Raw genomic sequence first — 24,184 nt, forward strand, 5'->3', positions numbered from 1 at the left:
ATGGGCGCTTTAGCGTTTGGGCTGTGTGGTAGTATGTCTATGCAGGTTGGGGGGGGAATAGTGTTCGATGGATGAAACATTTAGCAAACGTTGATCGTTGCAAAACTGCACATCTTTGTGATGGATGTACTAGCACAGATTTTAGTTTACTAAGATTTTTATTTTAAAAAAATCAATAAAGCCGTTCGTAATTATTAACAATACAAAAAATAAAGGAGGCATCATCTTGATGTTCTCTAGATTCGGATAAAGCAGCATTTAACTAACAGGATAAGCTCGTTCATTGTTTCTTTAGTATATTCTTTGATTTAGTTTAGTATCTAAAACAAACACCTTGAAGCAAATCCTTAGTTGGGAACATGGCGGGAAATGTATGCACGTTCGGTACTCCTGATGAGAAGCAAACTTTATGACCACGGCTGGTAGAAATCGTAAAATAGCCTTCACCGGAAAAGAAGTTAGATAGAAGTTCGCAGAAATAAAACCGGATTCCCTGGCGCTACAGTGCTACCGCGAAACAGATTACTTTCATTTAATGCAATCAATGAAGCAATTTGCGGTTGCCGGAAGTAGTTAAATAAGGATTATTTGCGCAATTTTCCATACCATTTTACGATGCGACCATTAATGTAGTTGTATTGTAGAAAATGTAATTTTACGTTACAGGCAGGAAATTCACAAGATATGGTTGCTTTTCTCAAGATATTGGTTGATGGAACGAATTGTGAATTGTTTTTTATAATGAAAAAATGAATGTTATGGGTAAACTATTGGAGATTTTGGAGTATTTAAATTTTATTGGAAATTGTTTTCAATTTATTTTGAACGATTTAACAAATTTTTGATAAAATTTATGAATATCTGTTAATTTCAAAACATATGTGCGTCTTTAAATAACATTCTCCAAACAATTATTCTTCTTCTATCTGCTATTTATTTTTCCTTTTCTCCTGAAGATGATGCAAATATCTCAAAGGGTCGTCCATAATTCCAGATTCTTTATGAAGGCAGCACATGCAATATGACTCCTTCGGCGACTTTGTCACTTTGAGGATGAAGAAAAGGACGAAATAATTCAACCGTAAAACCCCAGGCGAGATAGCCAACGATAGAATGAAGCGATCAATATGAAGGATCTTATGATGATCTTCCCAGTACAAAAGAACACATCCTGCGCCTACTATTGTGCGCATTTGCATACATCGACGAATGTACAGAGGGACGAATGCACAGAGCGCCGAATTAGAGGATAAAGCGTGTAGAAAATAACAAAATAAGGTTAGGAAAAACATTAGGACGCTCTAAAGCTAACAGGATGCGTTGTATGGCGCGATGGAAAGAAAATTAAAAACCCAACCACCGAAGGAAGGAGCTGTGGGCAGAAACATGTGGTACACATCTTGCATGTACTTCATGATGCCGTGTTCTTTTCTCGTGTCGGTCGAATCAGCTTCGTTCGAATAAATCTATCTTTAACCGGTGTCCTGCAGTGTCTCGGGCACGGTCAAATAATTTCCATTCCCTACGGATGCATGGTCCACGCCAAGATTGGAAATGTGCAGCTACAAGAACACAAGGCCTTTGCATCTTGCGGCCAGCAGAATGTAAGCTGATCGTGCATCCCGCAACCATTGCAACTATCAAAATCGAGCAGCCCAAGTGCGCATGCACCCCTATTTTCACCATGACGGACACATTTTGCTATCTCGTTTGCTCCGTTTGGCGTGGAACAGCCGCGAGCAGAGAATGGTAGAGGGTGTAATGGATAATTACAGCGATTTTACAGCAGAAACGCGCGCCGAAACGAAATAAACAATTCAGGCGACCAAAACGGACGGATCATTTTCAACCACCCCTGATGCGAGAGGGCGCTATCGAGTCATCTCGCTCTGGTCGGTACGCGAGTAAGGGTGAAAGAAATATTACTAGTGTATCGTCATTTGAATAATGATTGGCATTTTAATCTCACTGTTTCGTAAAGATTCTTTCGTATATTAAACATAATATTTATTTTCCATACAATCATTATCCTTCCTGCTGTCTGCAACATTTTAAAAAGCAAGTTAGTTCGAAATGGTCATCAATTTAATAGTGATCGAATTAATGCACATTTTATCGGTTTCCATTCGCGACGGTGAGAAAATCGACGATAGGAGTGAATCGATCGGTGAGCTCATTTCAATGATGAGTGAGTACACGCACACAAGCGCACACGTTGTAATACGCCTTCTTTTTTGACAAGTACATCGGGACGGAAAGCGTGTGTTTAAGGTGGTGTGCGTGAGCGATCTCGCTCCATGGAAAATTTAATTGCATTAGGTGTTTTTCAAAGTTCTGCTTAATGATGGGTTACTATTTTCAATATCGTGTACTTTCTTTAACAACAGATAAATTGCATTCTTTGCTATTATTTGTCTATTGTTGCAACATTTTAAATATTAAAGCATTTTATTCAAAATTACATTTCCAAACATGTTCAAATGTTTCAATAGCAGCTAACACAATTTATATTCCAATTAAAAAAATAGATAAATAAATAAACTTTTTCGTTATTAAAAGCATTGATTACAACATTCTTTGAAAGTTTCAAATAATTCATTATTCAATTCTTTCTTCGCACAACACCACATATCACATGTAATCCGCTAGTGTGGAACGGCCCTGCTCTGTTGGTGGCAAACTTGAGCTGGTCCAACGAGAGGAAGACCACCAGTCGGAACAACCATTCACGGAAGCAGACGTCACGGCCGGCGCCGTGTCCGTGCATCAGTGTGTTCGTAGGGTTTGCGTTTGCTGCAATATTAGAATCGTCGTGTATCCTGAGTAGCTGCAGCCTCTTAGCCACTGCACATTGTAACGATCGATCGATCTTGACGCCGTTTTTTCAATACGCACGCGTGCCCGTACGCACATCGCTGCAACACCTGCCCTCTGCGGGAGGGTGTGTTTGTGTGAAGGCGCAGTGTGTCCTAGTTGTGTGATCGCGTTGTTTTCCTTTGCCGCAAAAAGAAAAGACACGGTGGGTTTTACGCTGTTTGTTCGTGTTGTGTTGTGTTGTTGTTGCTGTTCTCTCGTGTGTCTCTAGAAAGCGGGGGAGGGAGAAGAATTGCGCTGGGTCGCGTGTACCCTTTGACGCGTTCATTCATTCATTCGTTGCCGGTCCCCGCGTGTGGCGCGTAGTGTGCATAAAGGTGCGTGTATTCGCGAATCCCGTTTTTTACTCGATCGCAGTAGACGAAGTTGTACGTTTGTTTTATTGGTGTAAAATCAGCCTACTAAGAAAAAGCTGAGCGCTGGGAAATCGGATTTTTGTGATTGGAAATTAAAGATTCTGAAAGTATATTAAAAGCTTTTCATTGCAAAAATAACAAATTTGAAGTGAATTCTATAACCACCACGTTGCTCCGTGCCCCATGAAGACGCTATTGCTTGCATCCGGGAACATACTGCTTGTGTGTGGTGGCATGTGCTATGTGTTTACCAGGTGACACCAAGTGCGTCCCATTTGTGTACCCACAGTCGGCACGTTTATGCGTGTGAAACCAGTGTCGTTTGAAATGCGTAGTGACGTTAAAACTTACAACGGTGAAGGTGACTATCGTGCGTGAATTCTATTTTTGGTGTGCAAAGCTTCAGTGTGCAGTTGCAGTTGCAAACTCCCCATGTATGGAGCCAGTTTGGAAAATATTGGCAAACTCCTGAAAGAGAAATGAAATTATCAAATTAAAAACGAATTTTCAACATCTTCGGTAGCAGCATCTCTTGCGTTATTTAGTGTTGCAGAACATAAATTCCTATTGTGATAAGGAATACGGTTTTATGTACATATTGTGAATTTGTTAATTGAAATCGTGTTGTGTTTCTAAACCAAAATAATGTTAAATCAAAGCTATTGACATTTGCATCAGTTTCGCCGAGAAAATTACTGCCAAACATCACATAAGGTAACTATTTTTTCTGAGATTATGCCCCTTATTTCTACAAAACTACTTAAACATCATTTGAGATTTTTAATTGCCAATTGTGGTTGGGTTTTTCTTTTTTTACTTTATTTGCTATATACCTACATATTCTTCGTGTTTGTTATTCGTTTACTTGGAATGATCAGTTGTTTGATATGTAAAGCATTGTTCTGTAAAGTATTAAAAATGTGAATAATACTCTATGCTTTTAATAAATTTAACTGGCCGGTGATGTATTTTATAGCGGCAGCTATCTACACGACAGGACCAGATCCCAACCAGACCAATCTCCCGTATGCAGGACTGTATATCCTACGGGTAAATAAAGTCCTGCCAGATATGGCAAACCCAGATTTTTTGAGGTTATTATGCCAGAAATGATGAAGAAGAAGGAGAGCTTTTAACAAATACAGTTAATTACTCATCAATAAGAACAATTTGTATCTCGTGCGTTATGCTAAAGGGTATGTCCCATATGTTTTTTTCACATTGCCATGTTGCCCATAGCTATCATGTCAGCCATCTGAAAATAACCGCACTAAGTCTTACGGAACTAAATAAAGTGCGTGTCATTTAAGTGGCAATAACAAAACATGTAACAGAACATGGTATTTTTTCACAAACTATAAGTGTGTTTTTTTTTTCAAAAGTCGTAGCTTTATTGTTTTTTCACATTTTACACAATTCTAATCATAATGCTAGATGTACATTCGCATAGCGCATTATACTGTCCGTTGTGTGCTTGCGCTCTCCTATTGGCTCAAGGATCACCATGCTTCTGACCAGTGCACAAACAATCACACAAAGATCAAAAGAATCATTATGCTGCTGACCAGAGCTGTTTTACCCTATTATCGCTAACCGCCTACGCTCAACTCAACTGTTCTTTTCCTATTTACAAATCAACACAAAACCTGTGTAAAAGGATTATCAAAAATCTATACTCTTTTCTGTATATAGTGCCGTATGCTTTTCTTCGCTATTTTAAATTTGGCTGCGTTAATACAAGGAAACCAAAGATTCGTTTGTTGAAATCCAAATATTTGATCCAAATTTTGATTATCCAAAGTTTCGTTGGATAAAAGTTTAATGGCAATTTTAATGATAACTGTTATTTTTTCAACCAAATACAAACTTTATTCGAGTGAACTTTAATAGTTTCATTATCCTGAAAAAAAAAACCGCAGGTGAAATTGATCAATGAGTCAGGAGTTCACACCTGATTTATTTTTTTATATACCTTTCGATCGACCGATCATTTCGACACGTTTACGTGGCTCTGTTAGGGGAAGGTCTGCATAACTAAAAATAAATCAAACACATCTATTTGAAGCGGCTAAAGGAAGATAGAGAATAAAAACCTGCCCACACGAGAATCATGATTATTTTTAGCTCTACTCCATTACGTTAATAAAACTTCAATAAGGAAAGTGATCAAATATTGATCAAATATTCATCGATACTGGATGATACAAGATACTCGGTTCCGATCGAGAATTGTAGAGTAAAAGAAACTACCGAAGACAATCATTATTGATGTTTGAAATGTACTACTCCTTGATCTGCATACAGCTTTAAATCATTTTATCTAGATCTGCTGGTTGGGCCTGTTAAATAGTATATCCGTTGATACACAACACAACAGCCAAACCGTTAACTCGATACTCGATCCTTTGAACTCGCTGTCCTTCCATACACAGGAAAGCACTGTAACTATTTGTTAGGCCAGACTTTTACAAAACATTGTTTGTAGAATTGATTAAGAGAAAGAAGAGAAGAGAAATTTCAATTCGAAAACACCAATAAGTCGTGCGATTGAAACTTGAAGGATCTGGAATCTGAGAGGAGGATCTGATTTTCCGGGTTATTCCCAACAAATCAGCAACGAATTGCTGAATACATGATAAATGTAAATCAAAAAAGTCCCTTTCTTAGTATTACAAATTGAAGCACTGTAATACACTGCAGCTTTATACCTATTTATAGGTTATTATCATTAAGTTTCATTAGATAAGAAAACCATTCCAACATTTAACATAACTTCAGAGACAGACCCTTTGCGTTATGTTCCTTATTGAAACACAACCTCCATGTTTTACCTTCGCAAGAAAGGTTCATTTTACCAGACTTCTAAAAATCCATTAAAAAGTACGGTTTGCAACTAAAATCGATACAGCCCCTTTTTCTGACACTCCAAAAAAAATCGCTCCCGGTGGTCTTGCGGACCTTGCAATCCGTTCGAAACAGGAAAAACAAACGTAAGAGTTCAAAATCTTCCCAAAAACCTTATCAACATCATACAAGCAAGCCGCAACCCGTTTGGTTGTTTAAACATTATGTTTTTTGTTTTGTTTTTGTGCTGCTGCCCCACCATAAGAGCTCACCTTTTCCCGGCCTCCCTATCCGCAATAAGAAAGATACTGTCTGTGCAGCATCTCCAAACCCTGGTGGAGAACGCACTAGAGATCATCGCTGCTTTATGACAATCCCTTTGTTTTATGTTTTTCTTCGCAAAAAATAGGTTTCACAACCCCAAACCCCGGGTGTAAAACAGCCGAAATTGTCATTTGGCTTAGAAAAAGGACAGTTCCCATCATGCCGGGTCATAAAAGGGTGTCTACGGAAGTTCGACGCCAGAAAGGTGTGAAGTGATCATTCGATTTTTTGTTCTCTCTGCTGTTTTGTTGGGTCCTTTTCAACCTTTAAAGTTTTCCAAGTGCAAGTGCAACCTCCTGTGTGGTCCTGAAAAGCCGGTGCTCGATCTTATGCGATGGGTCGCTGGTACAAGGGGGGTTTGCACATCAATGCGATAACAGAGCAAAGCCTATCGTCAAACCATTCTCAGGTTTTTGGGGGTAAATTTTGCGATGCTTTTGTGCAAGAGGATTTGTTCTTGTTCTTCGCAGAGTGGAACTCTCCGCTACCGATCTCTAAAACCTTGATAAAGGGGTACAATCGAAAAATAACCCACAGTCTGGTAAATAACGTGTTAGTGTGGAGACATTCGTGTTGTTTAAACGAATGTGTTGTTTGTATCGCTTTTCTGTTGGAAGTTGACAATTCTTCGTTGCAGTAAATGTCGCGACAGTGGAAATAAAATCAGTAGCTTCTCATTGTAATATTTCGCTATTATATATTTGTCATTGGATTATGCAAATTATGGAGATAATATTTTGACAAAACGTTACAACAGCGTACGTGCTAACCGTTGTGTGCTTCGTTTCGCCGTGCGTTATCCTTCGGACAGTCAACTGTTACTAGATTGTCATACTCGATAAGCGCGCCTCGAGCTTGTCGGCTCAGTGTGCGGTTGTGTGTCGCACGGCAATGGTGTCAAAACGAGTGTGTGCGTTCCGATCAGTGCCGATGTAAAAGGCGATTAATTCGTTACGGCGACTGTGTGTTGTTAGCTGTTTTTTTTTTCTGGTGCGGTCTTTGTTTTTTGCTGCGTTGGATGATCACTGGCCAAAAGGTTGCTGTTCTTGTTCGTTCATTAGTCATCGTTAGCAGTAGCACCGCGGTAGCACTTTTGGGGCCAGAGAGTGTGTCGTTTTTCGGCATGATATCGAGTGGACCCGTACGTGGCGGATGTGTAGCGATAGTTAATCATGGTGGCGGATGGCAAGTCGCTGACTTTTTGTATCATTTCGTGTGTGTGTGTAATTAATTAATTGTATACCGCAAAAGCAATCTATGTGTAGAGTGTGAAAATGTGTATTACCTGTGTGAAAGAAGACATGGAACTGTACACACAAACACACGCTCGCGCGCGGACACGTAATGGATCCCAAATTATGGGCCACTTTCTCTTGGCTGGGGTGCATTTTTTTAGTGCTTCAATCGAAAGGCTAAAGATGTGGTATCTTTAAACGCTCTCCATCAAACCAGCACGTTTGATCGGTAGCAGAAACTTAGTCATTTAAGAGGATTAATATTACCTTTACATGTCATTTACAGAAACGTTTCTATGTGTTTTTTTGTATGAATGTGTTTTCCTTCTGTACCGATAATACATCGGTAAATTTTATCTCTGCTTAAAATACAATATGCGTGTTTATGTGTAAGTGATTTTCGGGACAACGCGAATAGATCCGTATAGTGTTAGTTGTCCTGTAGGTGTAAAAGTGGGTTAATTGAATAGTAGAACAGACAAAAGCCTAAACTAGGACTTTGTTAAGATACTGAGAACTCAGAAAAGAACCCATTACTTACGATTTGAACATTTGGAGAGGCAAAAAAGACTTATCGAGACGAAGAAAAGTTACTTCCGGCTTCAAAAGGGACTTGAAAGGCTTCAAAATTCGGGTCAAGAATCGAGAACCAGTGCCGGTGTACGCGGCCATGGATGCTAGTGTTTGCCGTACCGAACGGGACACTGACTCCGACCTTGGAGATGATTCCCCTCTGGTAAGTGTATGGGTGTTAAGTGGGAACTGTCCGTCAAGACGAAGCAAGAAAAGTGATTAGTTTTTTTGGGTGTTGCTTTTGATATTTTCATGGAAACCATTGATGAGCTTTTGGGCTGAGCTTTCATTGAATGTTTTAGTTGAGAATTATCGTTTATTAAAGCATCCGCTTGAGATATAACAATTTTTATATTAGGTCTAGGGCCTATCATATCTGGATCTGTCTTTATTTAACTTTAGTTACCCGTAGCTGAATAGTCCTGCGTACGAAGGATTCGTTCGAATGGGATTTTGGAGCGGTCCTATTGTGTGAAAAAGTCGACATAGCTTCAAATACACCACCCCGGGTTGCTCTGGTGGTGCTTGAATACTGTGGTCGGTTTTATCTTGAATACTGTGACTAAAGTATTGTACACAGTGATATTCTTTCATCGTTCAACCGTTCTTTGAACAAAATGCTGAAGTCAATACCGAGAATCCTTCACGGTAAAGCATCTCTTAGGTAGTACTGGAAAGCTGGTGAATTGGAACAGTTTTTGGACCACTGGCTCATTTTGGATCAAAGGAAATCATAGAGCTTGTGATACTCCGTAAGTCTGGGTGTTGTTTAGTTACTGTTCTTAGTCGTCAGCTCGGTCACATCACCTGCTCGTTTTTGTTTATATTTTTGTTCAAATATGCTGTGTTCAATTGAAAACAAAAACATTTAATAGCCTCCTTCAATATCTACGCGATAATTTCGTCCTTCTCAAACCTTTGTTGGGGTATGAGGCTGGACCTATCATCATCATCTTTATCATCAAGTCAAAGTTAATACCGGTGGTTCAATGCAAGAAAATGCAAAACAATTTTGATAATGGCTTCTAATTCAATCCAATAAAGTTATTTTTTTTTTGCTCAATTTGCATTATTTACATTACAATTACCGTTAATGCAAAAGCATAAATATCAAATGAATGATTTCCAGAGTCTAACTAGCAAAAATAAATTCAAATACGACATCGTCACGGTTCACTGTAGAGCATTTTGTAGTGTTATGGATAATTAATCTTTCGGGAAGAATTTTATAAAAAATACATTTTAAGTCCAATAAATGCAATAAATTCATGACTCAGGTCTAAAAATTGATTAAGCTCTAAAGACACGATTCGTCTTTACTATCAAAGAGTCATCAACGTTTAGAAGAAAAGGTTCTGTTTTACCTGTTGGTTTTGTTTATCATCGTTTATTAATCCAAACTACGTGTCAGCACACATTTAACGAATAGTTCCAGAAAGTAAAAAAACTCCTTGGTTAAAGATGATCAAAGAAAGTTTGTTGTATATATAGACAATTATGACTCAGTTGATGTCAATGATGAATCACATACATACTTTATTTAATGTCGTTGTGAAGAGGTCTTGTGTTGTTCATAATATTTTTCTAAATTTTCTATTTGCGGGCTGGGTTTGGCCGTACTTTGCTGATCCCTGGTCCAAAAAATAAAGAATAAGTTGGTCGTCACGTCATTTCTCTATTGTATCGAAAACTAGCAGTATTTCGATTATTTCATTTGCAATCAAAAGTTTTATCGTGGAAGCTAAATGAAAATTACCGTAAATTTTTGAACTTAGGATTCGCGAATCTTCATGACGGAAATTCATAATCGTTAGGTTAGGTTATTCATTCTGACCTTTGATTCTGAATCAGATCCATGTTGCTAATAGCTCCTAAGTAAGCTCGTGTCCACTATTGGAAAAAGTGTAGAATGGCTAGGTATAAAAAGGTAGCATAGTTCAGACTGACTGTTTGCCTACTCCATAAACTTCGGGAAGTGCTGATTCACTTTTTTTATGCCACGAACCGATTCAAGGACGTACCATTAAAACTTAATGTTAACGGTCTACGTTTCCTGCAAATGTGCAAAATATGTTTCAATAGACTGTATTTAAATTCTGGTTCGTAAAAAGGCTCCCAAGCAATAAAAGAAAGGCTTCTGTAAGCTCGCGAGAAGAAGGAGGAGCTTTCGGATGTGTTTACAAATTGCGTCTCCCGTGACTACTTCTTGGCGCAGGGGGGCCGCAAATTTACCACCCTTGTGTAACAATTGTTTACCGATTCTCAACGACGGACGATTCCCGGTGGATTAAGGTTTGGGGAGAGGACATCCGGGGAGGGAACCGAAAAGGGAGTTTGTGCATAATTATGATTTATATAAATATAAATGAACCACCCAGGGAAGCAGTGAGGAATTGAGAATATGGGGACTGCATGAGCGAACTGGTGCGACGATCGGAAATTGCAGCGAGGTGTAACGCTAACTGGCTGCCAACCTGCAGCAACAATTGCACTTCACAGTTGTGCAGTTAGAGCACCAGCGGCAAGTGAGGAAGACCCCAGCCGTTATCGCACGATGACGACCACGACGAAGGATGATGGCTGTTGGGCAACATTGGTCAAAAACTAAAAACGCGATTCACTTCTCGGAATGTGGAAATGCACCGAAGCAATGGGGGGAAAGAGGAGAGGGAGTTGTCCAGTCAAGACAAAAAGACGAAAGGTGCAAGCGAAATGAAAATGAAAAACAAACCCCAATGTGAGGAAAAGCGTTCCCTCAGCTGCTGCGATGGAGGGAAAAACGGTTTGGCTCGATGCGAAATGCCAATCCGAAGGCCTTAGCAGGGATTGTGTGTTTGCTTGTTTTTGCCACACACAACCACACACACACACACATTGGCATCTCCTCTCGTCGTCCGTTTCCTATCCGTTCCGTATGGTTGTGTTTGGTACACCAATATCCGCGGTAATTAATTCAAAACAATTATCCAGCAATTAATACAAATTAACTCGAGAGAGGGTAGCCAATACGGTAACGATAAAAAAGCAGCCCCAACAAAGGTAACGAAATGATTACAACCATTTGCGGCCATGGCTGCCAGTTTGCAATGGCGCCCGGTTTTATGCTGTGTGTGCGGTGGGGGGGGAGAGCGCCCCCGTCGTACGGGTGCGATTTTTGTTTTAGTTGTTGCTGCTACCACTGCGCGATGGTAATTATCATTGCGCGGAGAGTTTTGTATTATGGGTGGTTGTGCGCGCGAATGATGGTACGCGATGGTGGGCTAGTTATGTTTTCCCGACCTGTTTCGGTGGCGGCCCTTCGACAGGTGAATCCGCCGCCCGTTGACGGGTTTGATGAGGGAAGGAAAATTGAAGCAAAAACAATCATACTTAAGCCGTGATGGGTGCACCTGACTGATAAGGTACGGGCGGGGGTGCCACACCGTCGTCAGAGATTGAGATTAGCTTTTCTTTTGATTTTTCTCGTCTTGTTATGTTTTCGAATACTTTTTTTGAGATATTTTCAGTAAATGCTTTTTTTAATTTACTATCTTATTTGAAGGCTGTAATTTATTGTTTGAATATTGCCTTACATCATGTAATCATCTTTTAATCCATTCTAGTGTTTTAGTGGTTATACGATTTTAATCCGTTACAATTTTTTAGGCGTTTAGACGCGTAAAAAAGCGTTCTATTCTATTGTATTAAATTCTATTCAAAAAAATATTTTTTATCATAGAAACTTTTTTGTTGGCATCTTCTGCGGAGGATTCGGAGCATGTTTTTCGAGAGATTAGAAGGGATTCTTCGAAGTGCTTTATTGATATTATGTTGCTATCAAACTATAATAATGTTTTCATTTCCCAAACTTGAAGTACAGGCAGTTCCCGAGATACACGGTTCCTTTTATAGGCAGATTCGGAGATATGCGGTTGTTCGAAATTTGACAGCTGTTGAAAATTTGAAAAAGTGTTCAAAAATAGCCTCGTTTGTCATATAAAACATATATTTTTAACTTATTTTAATTTATTCTATCTAAAAGTCGCCTGATTTGCTGATTAAATTAAATGCAGAGAAGGAAATCGACTCTATAACTTTCCAATATAAACGAAATTGCACCAAGATTCGATTTACGCGGAAATACAAGATACGCGGATTTTACCCGGTTTATAGCGGTCTGTTATAATAGCGTATCTCGGGGTCTGCCTGTAGTGGCCAACATCACAAGTACATTAGCATTTGGTTCTCCAATGGCATTGATCTGCGTGGCTTCTGAACATTCCTATCTGGTCGAAGTTTCTTGAATTTTTCGACTTTGACACCAAACAGCGAATACAAGTTCCAAGAACCCAAACGTTCGTTACGTGAAAGGTTTGCTATAAGAATGGCTCATTTCGAGATGCATTGACTGCATTTTAGTACACATTTTCGATTTACTATTCTATTTAGTTTCAAGTAAAGTGTAAAGTTTTCTTTTTAAACCCCATTATGGAACATTGTTAAGCAAAGCTTACGAATTGGTAATAGACAAACATAGGTAAATAATCGCCTAAAATAGCTATGCTTCATCTCCGTTACCACCTCGGGCGCAGCATAAACAAAATAAACGCTCGGCGCAAATAAACATGTAAAACTTCTGACAGGATTGTGCATAAAAGCAAATACGTGTTACCACACAAGCAAAGCGCATAAATAACGTAGGAAAATTAGCAAATAACTCAATACTGCCCAATAGGATCGGGTGTCTTTTCGCGACGAAAAACCAGACGTCGTTCATTACAATGTGTAAACCGTTACCGATAGTTTAAGCTAACGCGCGGTTTCACAAGCTCTGCGCACCGATCGGTCGGCTCGCCCGTCCACCCAACGCTCTCCTCGTACTCGCTGCGATCCACCGCGGTGTTTCTCCTGCCTGGCCAACCCCGGGTACGCCACCGAGGCCCTAGCGAAGACAAACCGTTTAAAGTTAATCGCTCACTCGCTCGTAGACGGAAGTGATTGTGGCTAATTGATACGGCGGTGAAATTAGCATCATTTTATGATGGCAACCATCGTCCGGCCGTCTGCTCCGCGCACCAATGGACAACGGGAAATCGAGCGTCAGCGTGTGACACTCTGAAGGGATTTTTTCCGCCTACCGCTTAAACTCTTTTTGTATCTCCTCTCCTTGACGTGTGTGGATGTCCGTTTTTATCTACTAACGCATTTTCTCCTCCAATTTGATTGATTGATTGATGCTATTTGGCCTTCGATTGGTGTAACTTTTAGTGTGGATCAGTTGTTTTTTTGTTGTTGTTTTAATCCTTTTTCTTACTTTGAATAGAAAAACTTTCATTTATCTAACCAATAGATATGATATATCTTTTTTACACATTTATCTAACTTTACAACGAGGACGCGTGTTCAAGGTGTATTAAATCCATCTGCTGCGAGCCAAGCTAATATAGCAAAATGTAAATCAATAATTCGAAAGAAAAAACTGAAGGAAAGGATAATTATCAGTGCCAACCGAAAGCGAACAGTGTGAAACTATTGATCCCAAGGGAACCGCTGTATTCGAGGGAAGCAGCAAAAAAAACATACGACGATGGCTGAATTAATTTGCCGTCATCAGCATATCTTGGGAGAGTTGAAACAGCGATCAACTGTGGAAGGGCAAATGGACTGTTGCGAGTGTTCGATGAGAGCGAGAAGGCCGAATGGCGAATGACCACTTCTCGTAATTACCCTTGAGAAAGAGCGTTGGTAATTATCGATCGGTTACATATTCGAAGCCTTCCACACCGGTTACTGTTGCTGCTGCTGCTGCTGCCGGAATTGAAATTGGAACAGGTCAAACCACACCGGCTCAGGTGCGTACACAGGTGCGCACGCAACTAAGCACGAACGCATCGGGCGCACGCTCGAGGACGAAGTAGGGAAAAAATGAATGCAGCATGCATTTGGCAGACAAATGCCATACAGACAGTTGGTTGGACAGACTTATCAAAGAGACGGCCGTCGAACCAGTGCAAACCCGTGGCATCGGCAGCATTCGAGGCAGGATTTCGTGTTCCAGTCGGAAAAATCTTTTTTCCCACCGTTCTTCTGGTCGCTGACAGACTGATGGAAACTCCGTTGCGCGATGGACATTCGGTCGTAGTTGATTTTTGTTTTCACACGCCTAGCATTTTCTCACCAATTTCAAGGCACCAATCAAGTCGATCAGCGGCCCCGATCGGTTTGAAACACACACACACACACACACACACACACTGTTGGACAATCGCAAAATGAGGACAATTTGCTGTTGGTTTTTAGAAAAGCGATGGAAATGGTACGGAGTCAACAAATGCAGGTCCCCGGTGTCAAATGTGTGCTATTATCTGTTGCTGGTAGGATTTTGTTTCGCTGCGACAATCGTGGTTGATAATGGTTTTAAATTGTCAATGTGATGAAACGGAATATGCAGTAGGCAATAGTGTTATGTAGGCTATGCTTCGAATAGTGAGAAAAGGGCACGTTATTTAAAATTTTCATCAACAAGGACTTTTCTTTTTCGTCATGGAGTAAAGACTCTTTCCCCATTTCTGGTTTACTAGAGTTAATTTTACCACATAGCCGGATAGTGAATCTTTGTTACGGGGAATTCTCGAAATAGGAGTTGGTACCGATACTGCTAATTTGTTATTTTAAACTAAAAAACTGATTTACATTGTTTTGTATGCACTGTTATCAACTAACACTTTTGCTAACTCTTACTCTTAAATCTCAAACCTGATCCTAAACAGGTATTGGTGATTGTTTTTTCTTCTTGCTTAAATTCATAGTTTGGCTAATTTCTTCGACCATTCTGAAAGTAAGTTCCATGAGGAATCGATTTCTTCGGTTCGATTCTAGTTGATATACGAAGATCAGTAGATACGCATCCGGGAGGGTCGCGTGGTGTTGTGGCTCGCACTTCGGTCCAGTACACCGAAAGCTGTGGATCGAATCGCATATTGAAAAGCTGTTAGTATCAAGCATTTAGTTATCTTATTTGACTGACAACTGACTAATAACTCTAAACTAAGTCCCCATTATTAAATCATTAATAATACCGTCGTTGCGTCAAACAGACTGTTCTGTGATATTTTTGCCCAGTATATGGGTATATATATTATCTTAGATGTCAATTATTATTGACTGGTTCTCTTTTAGTATCATTGTATTATTATTTTTGGGAATTTCTTATGTAGCAGTTTAGTTATTTTAATGAAATAATGGACTGTTTTCAGTCAACAAAGAGTCGAATGCAGGAAGCGTGACTCCTATAATATAAAGAAATGTGATTGAGGTCTTTTGATTGCAGTGAAAAGTTGGTAACTTTGATGTTGAAAACAAGACGCATTCTGGGAAGCCAAAAATGTTTGAAGACTTGAGAAAGTTTTTGAGTAATTAGAGAAACTGTTGAATCTTTGGACATTACACAACAAGCCGTTTCTTTTCGAGTAACGCATTGGAATTCATTAAAGAAAAATGTAGATTAGGTAAACTATTTATTTATTTTTATTTGTTAACCATCGAGTTAAACTAATCGAATGGCGATACTGTATGTCCGATATGTTACTGACAGAAAGTCATATGGTGGAATCAGAACCAGGTCATTTTTTACGAGGTAGTTTCACCTTAAAGTTCCTATAATTCCTTCTTTTTAGTAGCGGCGATCACAAATTGATCCGATTGGTTTAATAGATGAGAACTAGTTCTTTTATAGAAACAAGAACTAGATCTAGCATAACTTATGGATAAGGTGTTGGCTAGGATCAATAGCTTTCGAATATATCACACATGAACATGAAATATTGGATGTGGACCAAAACACAGTTGTTGGTATAAGTGATAAAGCAATAATCATAATTACATGATTAACATTTTTATAAATGTATTTATGACCTATACGGTTTATTCTGTTTTTGCTATATTTTTTTATTCAGCAATCTCAAGCAAATATGCATTGCAATCACCATTTTTTCTTCCAAATCTACTTAAACAGCTTTCTATTTTACTGCCATAAGTAATAATTTACGTCCCCCTACCACCTACCCAACAACGATTGAACTCACTTGAAAGTATTAAGTTATGTTAAATGTCAACGTTTACGATGTGTCCGCTTCGGCAGCCCTTCACCCCTCTTCCCTGCTACGATCTTGGATGACTCTGGCCGAAGAAGATGACTGAGCTTGTGGTTTTTCACTTCAATTAGATAAACCAATCCGAGTTGTCTGTGGACGATCACATCGTGGTTAGTGTGGTGAACATCGGTTCTGTTGCGTAACGCCATCCCCAATTGCCGGTGTGGAATCGTTGTGTATCGAAATGCTGCTGCTCGTAATCATGTCGAGCTGTTCAGGTATTTCCATTTGGCCAAACCTCATCATTATTGCTCCGAAATGCCTTACCCTGTTTAGCACGCGTGATTGAGGTTTCGGGGCGCCATGGGGTAGAAAGCTTGCCGCGATGATCGATTGCTAATAGAATTTGAAGCACAAGTAGATGCTTGACGCGTTGATGAATCGTTCGGTTGAACAATGATGCGGTTAGTTGATTTCGGTGAGCGCTGGTGGGAAAAGTACGCCGACCGAGAAAAGATCCAATTCAATTGTGAATTTTCACATCCTACTCGTCTGTTTAAAACGTAGTAAAGAGGCACAATTTGGCTACTCTGGCAAGCTTTCACAAAGGTACAACAATGTTTGAGCTTGAGTGCTATAATCTATATGACAATTTCACTTAATATTAAAGTTCATACAAGCAAACGATATATTCATATTCATCCTTAATGGGTATTATTTATGGGCAAACGTTCAGGCAAACTTCAGGAAATTTCTTAGCACTTGTTCTACAGTTCACGATAACAAAAAAGTATTGTAAAGATGGAAACATTCCAAAGCACGTTGCAAGTTTTACGAGTACAAATATTAATTCGTAATCACAAAATTTTATTACCATTTGTTTTCTGCGGGCACTTCATCGAGCACATCGAGCCCCCGATACTCGCGAGATGGAGGCCGGGGAAAAATTAGCAAAATGAAAATTAAAACTGCAAAGGCCAACGGCCCGTAATTGTTCCCTTCCTTGTTCTGCCGTTTATGGGCGCAAAAAGGTTGGGCTACCGGCACCACACCAGATCCTGGTACGGTTGGTTGGGTGACCTAATGCAATGTGGCGGGGAAGGGGGAAGGGGAGCGTTGTGAGGAGGCCACCGGAAATGGTAGGAAATTAAAAATGAGTGCCGCTTCGGGTTGCGGAATTAAAGGCATTCCATCGATTTTCCCCGCACACAGGCCCGCGTTTAGGGCCATTTTTAATCAACCGAACCGATTCATTCGTGTGCAAACGTTTGACGTACAAACGTTTGACGTGCGTTTGCGTATGTGTCGTCCACGTTAGGAGCAGTAAAAAGCTGCGTTTATCACCGACCAGCAACAGTGGAGAAATTGGCCTGCTGTATGCACACACCTTGCGCAAGGGATGGAACGAGCCAGCACGATCGTCCTTTTGCCCTGCACTGCATTTTGTATGCAACGGTGTGGCAAGCTGCAACGTCCGATGCTTTGCAGTGACGGTGCCCCCTTTTTTCCCATCGGTTACCGTGCCCACCGTCGATGTCGTCGGACCGCAAGTGAAGAAGGGTAGGCAATAAAAATTAAATTACAAATAGGCGTGGTCTATCAATGGGAAGTGCAGCAGGAATGCATTCGCCATGGGGAATGGGGAAGGCTGGGGATCATGCAGGGACACTAGCACGGACGGCAGGGGTATACCACTTTAGTTTTATTACAATTTTACACCCTGGCAACCTGGGTTAGCCGCGAGTGTTGTTCAACCTGGTGGTTGGAATCGTTCGCGAAGTTGTCCAGTTTTTAGCGAATACCTGCCGAGCGCGCTAAGCCGTCGATCCGCAACGCGAACGCACGTCGCACTCGTTTCGCCTCGTCCTCCGACATTTTATCGCGCCAACCCGCTAACACAAAGATGCATGATAATGCGTTGAAGCATTCATTAAAATTCGCAATCCACTTCACTGTTAGTTCGCGCTCGGGAGAAGGTTCATCGCGTACGTGCGTGGTCCGCGCTTGTATGAAGGGTAGCCGCCATGTGGTTGCGTTTATCCAGCATCTTCAGTTCGCCATTAAATGGACGGTGATTTTAATAAGTTGCTTTTCGTTCAATCGCAAGACGGCAATTACACCCAGGCACATTGTAATTCAGGACTTTTTTCTCCAATGGGTGTCTTGAATTCTTGGTCAGTCAGTTTACTTTGAGGGATTTTTACTCTGTGCACTTTTTAGCATATAAAAACGTACATAATTATTACTTACAGTCGATTATCCGGTAAATTGCGGACCGGCCTACCACATGCCGGTTAAACGATTTACCTGGATATCAGATCCTTCAGCATTTCTAAACATTCATATGTTTTTAATTTGTAAAGTTTTCATTTATGCTCTAAAATTGATTCATAAATGGTTCATTTACATGTACTCGCCTTCAAGCTCTTATCAAGCTATGGATGCCAACAGTTAGACCAAGTAACTTCGTTGTAGTTCCTTTCCTTTGGACCTGTTCAAAAACTTATGTTAAATTATATTCTCGGTATCGCTTGCCATACAAAAATCATCTTTTTATTAGTCATCAAACAAGTTAGTCCTGGTTTTGTACATATTTTGTATGCAATTTTGATTTTTTCCTTTAGTATGACTTTTGGACTTTTTAAAATACATCTTAGAGTTGATACATTAAATAGTACACTAAAAAAATATTGAACATACATTAAGTATGTTGTACCTTGTGTAGCAAGTAAGCTACTTCTTAAGCTTTTTATTTTGCGGTGGTTAGGTTATTTTTTTGTAATTTAAATTGAAGCATAATGTTTGTATAAGCGAAATATTTCAACATTTTTACAATCAAATTTACCACCACAAATTAGCGCTTATCGTCAAACAAACACCAAACATGCAACGTTAGTCATATTTGATTGGCGATTATGTGCTCAGGAAACGTGACCAGCGGACCGTGCCTAATTTTGGCTGCAATAGTTGGCAGGCGACTGTTACCGGATAGTTACTAAGTTTCCTAAGTCGCTCAGCACATTACTTCCACACGACGACTGATAACGCAAAGGACGAAAGAGAAAGGCGCGGCTGTTGCGCGGCTAATGTTTCGTACAATTTATTTTAAATTAAATCGATCCCTCAGCGTACAGTGTGGTGTTCCGTGCTAGGACTGAGTTATTGAATTGCGCAAAATCGAAGGCTATACTTCGTGAAGCATCAGCCGAGTACCGCCCCTCGCAGCGTGCAATGTGCATTGGGCAGGGTTTATTTACGTAAGCCCACAACTATGTAAGCGTACGCAAGTATGTAGCGAAATTTTATGCAAGCGGTCGATAGGACGCTGTTTGGTAGCGTCGACGCTAGCTTTAGCACGTTTCGATAGTGCAAAAATCAGTAAAAACAAAAAGAACATGAGAGTTCTGAATTTCAGATAAAGAGCATTAAGATGCAAACAAAATAATTAGATTAGATGCAAATAAAATAATTTAATTGATCTCACTTGATGATCACACGATGATCGTTGGCTTTCAAACTGTTTACTCTAGTCAGAATGCCAAAGAATTGCAAATATTGTAAGGTGGTTTATAGCTGAACTAACAGCAAACGATACACGCTTATGGCCATCCACCCTCTGCATAAGTAGATTTGCCACATATCTTTACCGTGTCTAATGTTTGTGGAGTTCCAAAGCAGCTAACGTGTCCATTGCCATTCGTCGCGTCCAGGCATTCGGAGGTACTTACAAGATTTCTACCGTAGAACGAAACCTCCGCTAATACCCACCAACGGCGCACACCTATCCATGTGCGTTCCATTTAAATTAAAATCCGTATGTAATATCGAGTTTCCTTCGTTTATATTCACCACAATTTTTTTATATTGCTATCAACAACGGGGCTCGGTGGCTCGTGTACGTGAGCAAACCGTAGCAAACCGTGGCGAAGGCGTCCAGGTGTACCCCAGGTATCGGTCGGCACAAGACAAGCGTCTAGCGGGCTTCCTTCCAGGGAAGCCACCCAAGAATGCACCTCTCAAGAACCGGCTGTGGCACTGTTGTAAGCCAAACGAAGACGATTTGATTCCTCTTCGCAATAAACTGCACCAGAAACAGTATCCTAACTGGACGGTACGGAATGATATCATAACGCGCCCGTTTGCCCCTCCGGTTTGTCCGGTTCCGAACGGAAGGATTTGAAGGATTCAATTTCATACTGTACGCGCTTGTATGTCTGTACGCGTTGCCTTACCTGCTACACATTGCCAGCCCAGGTCAATGGACACGTCTCGAAAAGGGAATAAAGTAGATCGATACATAAATCATAATGTCATAATGTTGCCCGCACCTCGCACCCTTCGTAGCCCCTCCGTTGTCCTTGCTGTCAGCTTTATAATTAAGTTGCTCGGAATTCTGAGTAATACCCGCACGAGGCTCATCGATTCTGGGGCCCGTTTTCGTTTCCCGAATTAACAGGGAAAAGCTGGCATATTAACACTGCTCGCACAAGCGAAAAACAATGGTCTGTTGTATGGGCTACGGGGCATGACGCCAGTTGACAAGCGTGGTAAACTTGTCCGGTACGAATTGTGAATGTACGCGATGTGAAAATGGGTCCAATCCCATTTTTCACGCCTTGTTCCGGCTAGATCCGATGGTTTCGGACCCTAATCGATCCACCAGCAAGAAATTGTTTGGGTCGGATGCTTGCGGGTGCCATAATCTATGAACCTAGTGACATATTCCACCGTTCTGGCTTGTTCGCAATAGTTTCTCGAAGGGTTTTTGCACTCCCTTGCCCAGCATGCGTGTCGATTGTGATCAGCAAATCGGGATCCGCAAAGGTCACCGGCAAAGGCAATTCAGGTCGGGTTTGGTTAAAATAGATAGCTTTAACAACGATCGAATTTTGGTTGGTTGGTTGGGATAATTGGAAAATTGGGATATGAAATGTCACCAATGAAGTGGACAACTTCGCTCGGCAAACATACCCGGTACCCGCATTGCGATCATTGAACATATCGGTTCTGATTGCCAACGAGATTTGTGGGTAAATGATATCAATTGAATGAATTACAAAGCTTTGTTTGTTGGAAGGCTCATTTCAATCTGCAGCACAAATATTTGTGGTTTGCATGATTTGGGTATTTATTTGATTAAATAAACATTTATCATTGTCGTGTTATGGTTTGCAAAAGTTAAAAACTTGTGATCTTTTGCTTTAACCACATGTTTTGAAATGTGTTAGTTTTGTTTGTCGAGCAATGCTTTCACCATGTTATAAATTATAATTATATTACTATTACTTGGCGCGAAGGAACGTCGTGGTCGTTTTGGTTCCTCTGATCCGTTATTGTCCATGTGCCGAGAGTTTAACGCTGTTTGTGATCGTTTTGAACCTTGCTTGTCGCGTTTATTATTCTTAAATTGTATTCGTTCTGTGCTACCAACTACGTGTTAAATGTACATTTATATCCAAGCTTCAAAGGGGCCATATGAGGCTCATTTAATTGAATAAATAAATAAATAAATAAATAAATAAATAAATAAATAAATAAATAAATAAATAAATAAATAAATAAATAAATAAATAAATAAATAAATAAATAAATAAATAAATAAATAAATAAATAAATAAATAAATAAATAAATAAATCAATCAATAAATGAATAAATAAATAAATAAATAAATAAATAAATCAATAAATAAATAAATAAATAAATAAATAAATACATAAATAAATAAACCTTCTTCTTAGTTTAAGGATTAGCCATTAGGTCGTGCTATATAATAGTTGCACTCATTTTCACCATGTAGGCTTGTTATTTTATACAATTCTGACTAATGGTAGTCTGATGCGTGGCAAAATTCTTTTAGATTCGATCTACGACCCTGAGAGTACTATACGGAACTTCCGGACTCTAGTTCCAGGATAGGATAGGATAGGATAGGATAACTTTACAGTAATAGTATTCTTAAAGATATACAGTAATTATTTTTATATTATGAAACTCAAATATAAAATAAGTTTGCGATCACAAAAGATCAACAATGAAATATTTTTAAAACACTTTAAACATACTTTGAATATTTTTTAAAAATTTAAAGTATTTGTATGCATAACCTTGTGTCATTGGAAATATCAGACAAAGGCGTGATTCGCTTGCAACGTACAACTTGGTAAAATGCATTATAAAAAGTTAATTTTTCTTATATTCATGCTACCAGCCAAGCAAACGCAAACGTGGTAATGTTCATTGCCCGTGGTATATGCAAATGAATAAAAAAAAACATATGCTCTTCTATAGACAAGTCATAATTATCGTTCATTAGCATGTGCTCCATGCACGGGCATGAGCAGAGAGCCCCCAAGCCGTGTGTGTGTGCCGTGCCGAGGTGGCCGAGAATTCTTTTAGCAAATCACGACCGCGTCAATGCCGGTGCCTAGCTGTTTGCATTAAAGCACCAAGAAGCAACCCATACTGCACCGCTTCCCATCCTGCCCTTCCACCGGCGGCGGGAGTCCGTGTTTGCCGGGATCGGGATGAAATCTTCACATTACATTATCCTGATCATCATCATCATCGTTTGATCAAGGAAAGTTGTGTAGGAGCAGCAGAATGGACGAATGGACGAAAGGGAATATAAAAAAAATGTGTACGCTGTGCGTGAATAAGCGAGCAAATATTGATTTTACCCTTACGAATGTATTTATCGTCCGTGTGGTTCGCCTGCTGGCTGGATGCATCGAGCGCATCCGATGTCGAATGCGGTCGAATGACCCCACGAGACACGGCCTCCGGTACGGGATTGAGCCGGTTGCACTGGGCCAAAGTCACACATTGATATTAAAAGGCCGGGACCGGGACCGGGCGGGCTGTTGGTCAGTTTGAGCTGTGGGCCGACTTTCTTGTTTGTAATAATGCATTTCAATCCCTCCGCCGTGTGTCTCGCTGGGCTGCTCTCCCGTTTAACCCGTTGCCACCGTGTACGAGGCCATTTTTTCTGTTGTTGTGTTTCGCTTCTAGCCGCCGTCTGTAACCGTTGGAGGTACGTTACGGTACGGTTGAACTATAAAGCTTTATATCGCACGTAATAAACCCGGGTCGTGTTGAGGGGCGAAAGGGGCGAAATCACGGGCGAGAAGAGCGCATGATAATCTATGGACCACCTAGAAGCAATATCGTATTTGAGCTAGAAGGATTCTCGTAAGCTAGCACACCGGAGTTGAAATACACGATCGCCATGTCCTTTGACCGTTTCAGAGTGCTACTGATGGACTTATGAGACATGGAATAAGCAACACTACACCCTACACTAAGCAACAAAGTTGCCTCCTTGAAAGACAAAATACTGTGCACACATTTACCTTGGATTGGAGTATTTTCTTGTGCCATTTTACTCATTCATGGCCAATCTGTGACATTATGCTAAATATTCACGCTGCTCTGGGGCGATGTGTGTGGGAGCGCGTTTTTATTAATTAGTTTCGCCTTTCGCGCTTCCAATCGATTGTGTCAACAGTGCGATGACGCAGCGCTCGCTATTTCGTGTTGATGTGGAAATTAAGCTTAAGATGAACATGTTTTTTTTCTAAAGCTGTGGCCCAAAATGTCATTTGTTCAAAAAATTAATATTTTTCCTCACAAACCATTTTTCTCACTGTGTGTCCACCAGCACAAAGCGGTCGAGGAAGTTTAAACGATTTATCCAAACAAGTGCAAAACACCGAACCGGACTATAAAACCAATAAACAGCAACCCTGGCCGGGCACTCCCTCCCGGCGGAGGATTGGCGTCTTTGTGCTGTGGCCTTTTATGTTGGTTCGGTGTTGCACACGGAGTTTTACTTGTTCTTCGTGTGTTTTTTTTTCTACATCGAGCGCATTAATAACACTTGTTGAACGCGCGGGTCCGATCTTTTTC

At 40.3% G+C, this 24,184-nt stretch overlaps 1 protein-coding gene across 1 annotated transcript in view; it reads left to right on the forward strand.

The window, feature by feature from the left end:
• The first annotated feature begins 7,352 nt into the window (after positions 1-7,352).
• The window catches only part of LOC128303564 (protein dead ringer-like), a 101,001-nt gene continuing 84,169 nt past the window's right edge, over positions 7,353-24,184 (forward strand). Inside the window, exons 1-2 of the mRNA XM_053040554.1 lie at positions 7,353-7,434; positions 7,920-8,369. Of these exons, the coding sequence (XP_052896514.1) occupies positions 8,304-8,369 (66 nt within the window). The 5' untranslated portion in view covers positions 7,353-7,434; positions 7,920-8,303. The remainder of the gene's footprint in view (positions 7,435-7,919; positions 8,370-24,184) is intronic.

This window comes from Anopheles moucheti, chromosome 3, assembly GCF_943734755.1.
Source record: "Anopheles moucheti chromosome 3, idAnoMoucSN_F20_07, whole genome shotgun sequence".
Classification (NCBI taxonomy): Eukaryota; Metazoa; Arthropoda; class Insecta; order Diptera; family Culicidae; genus Anopheles; species Anopheles moucheti.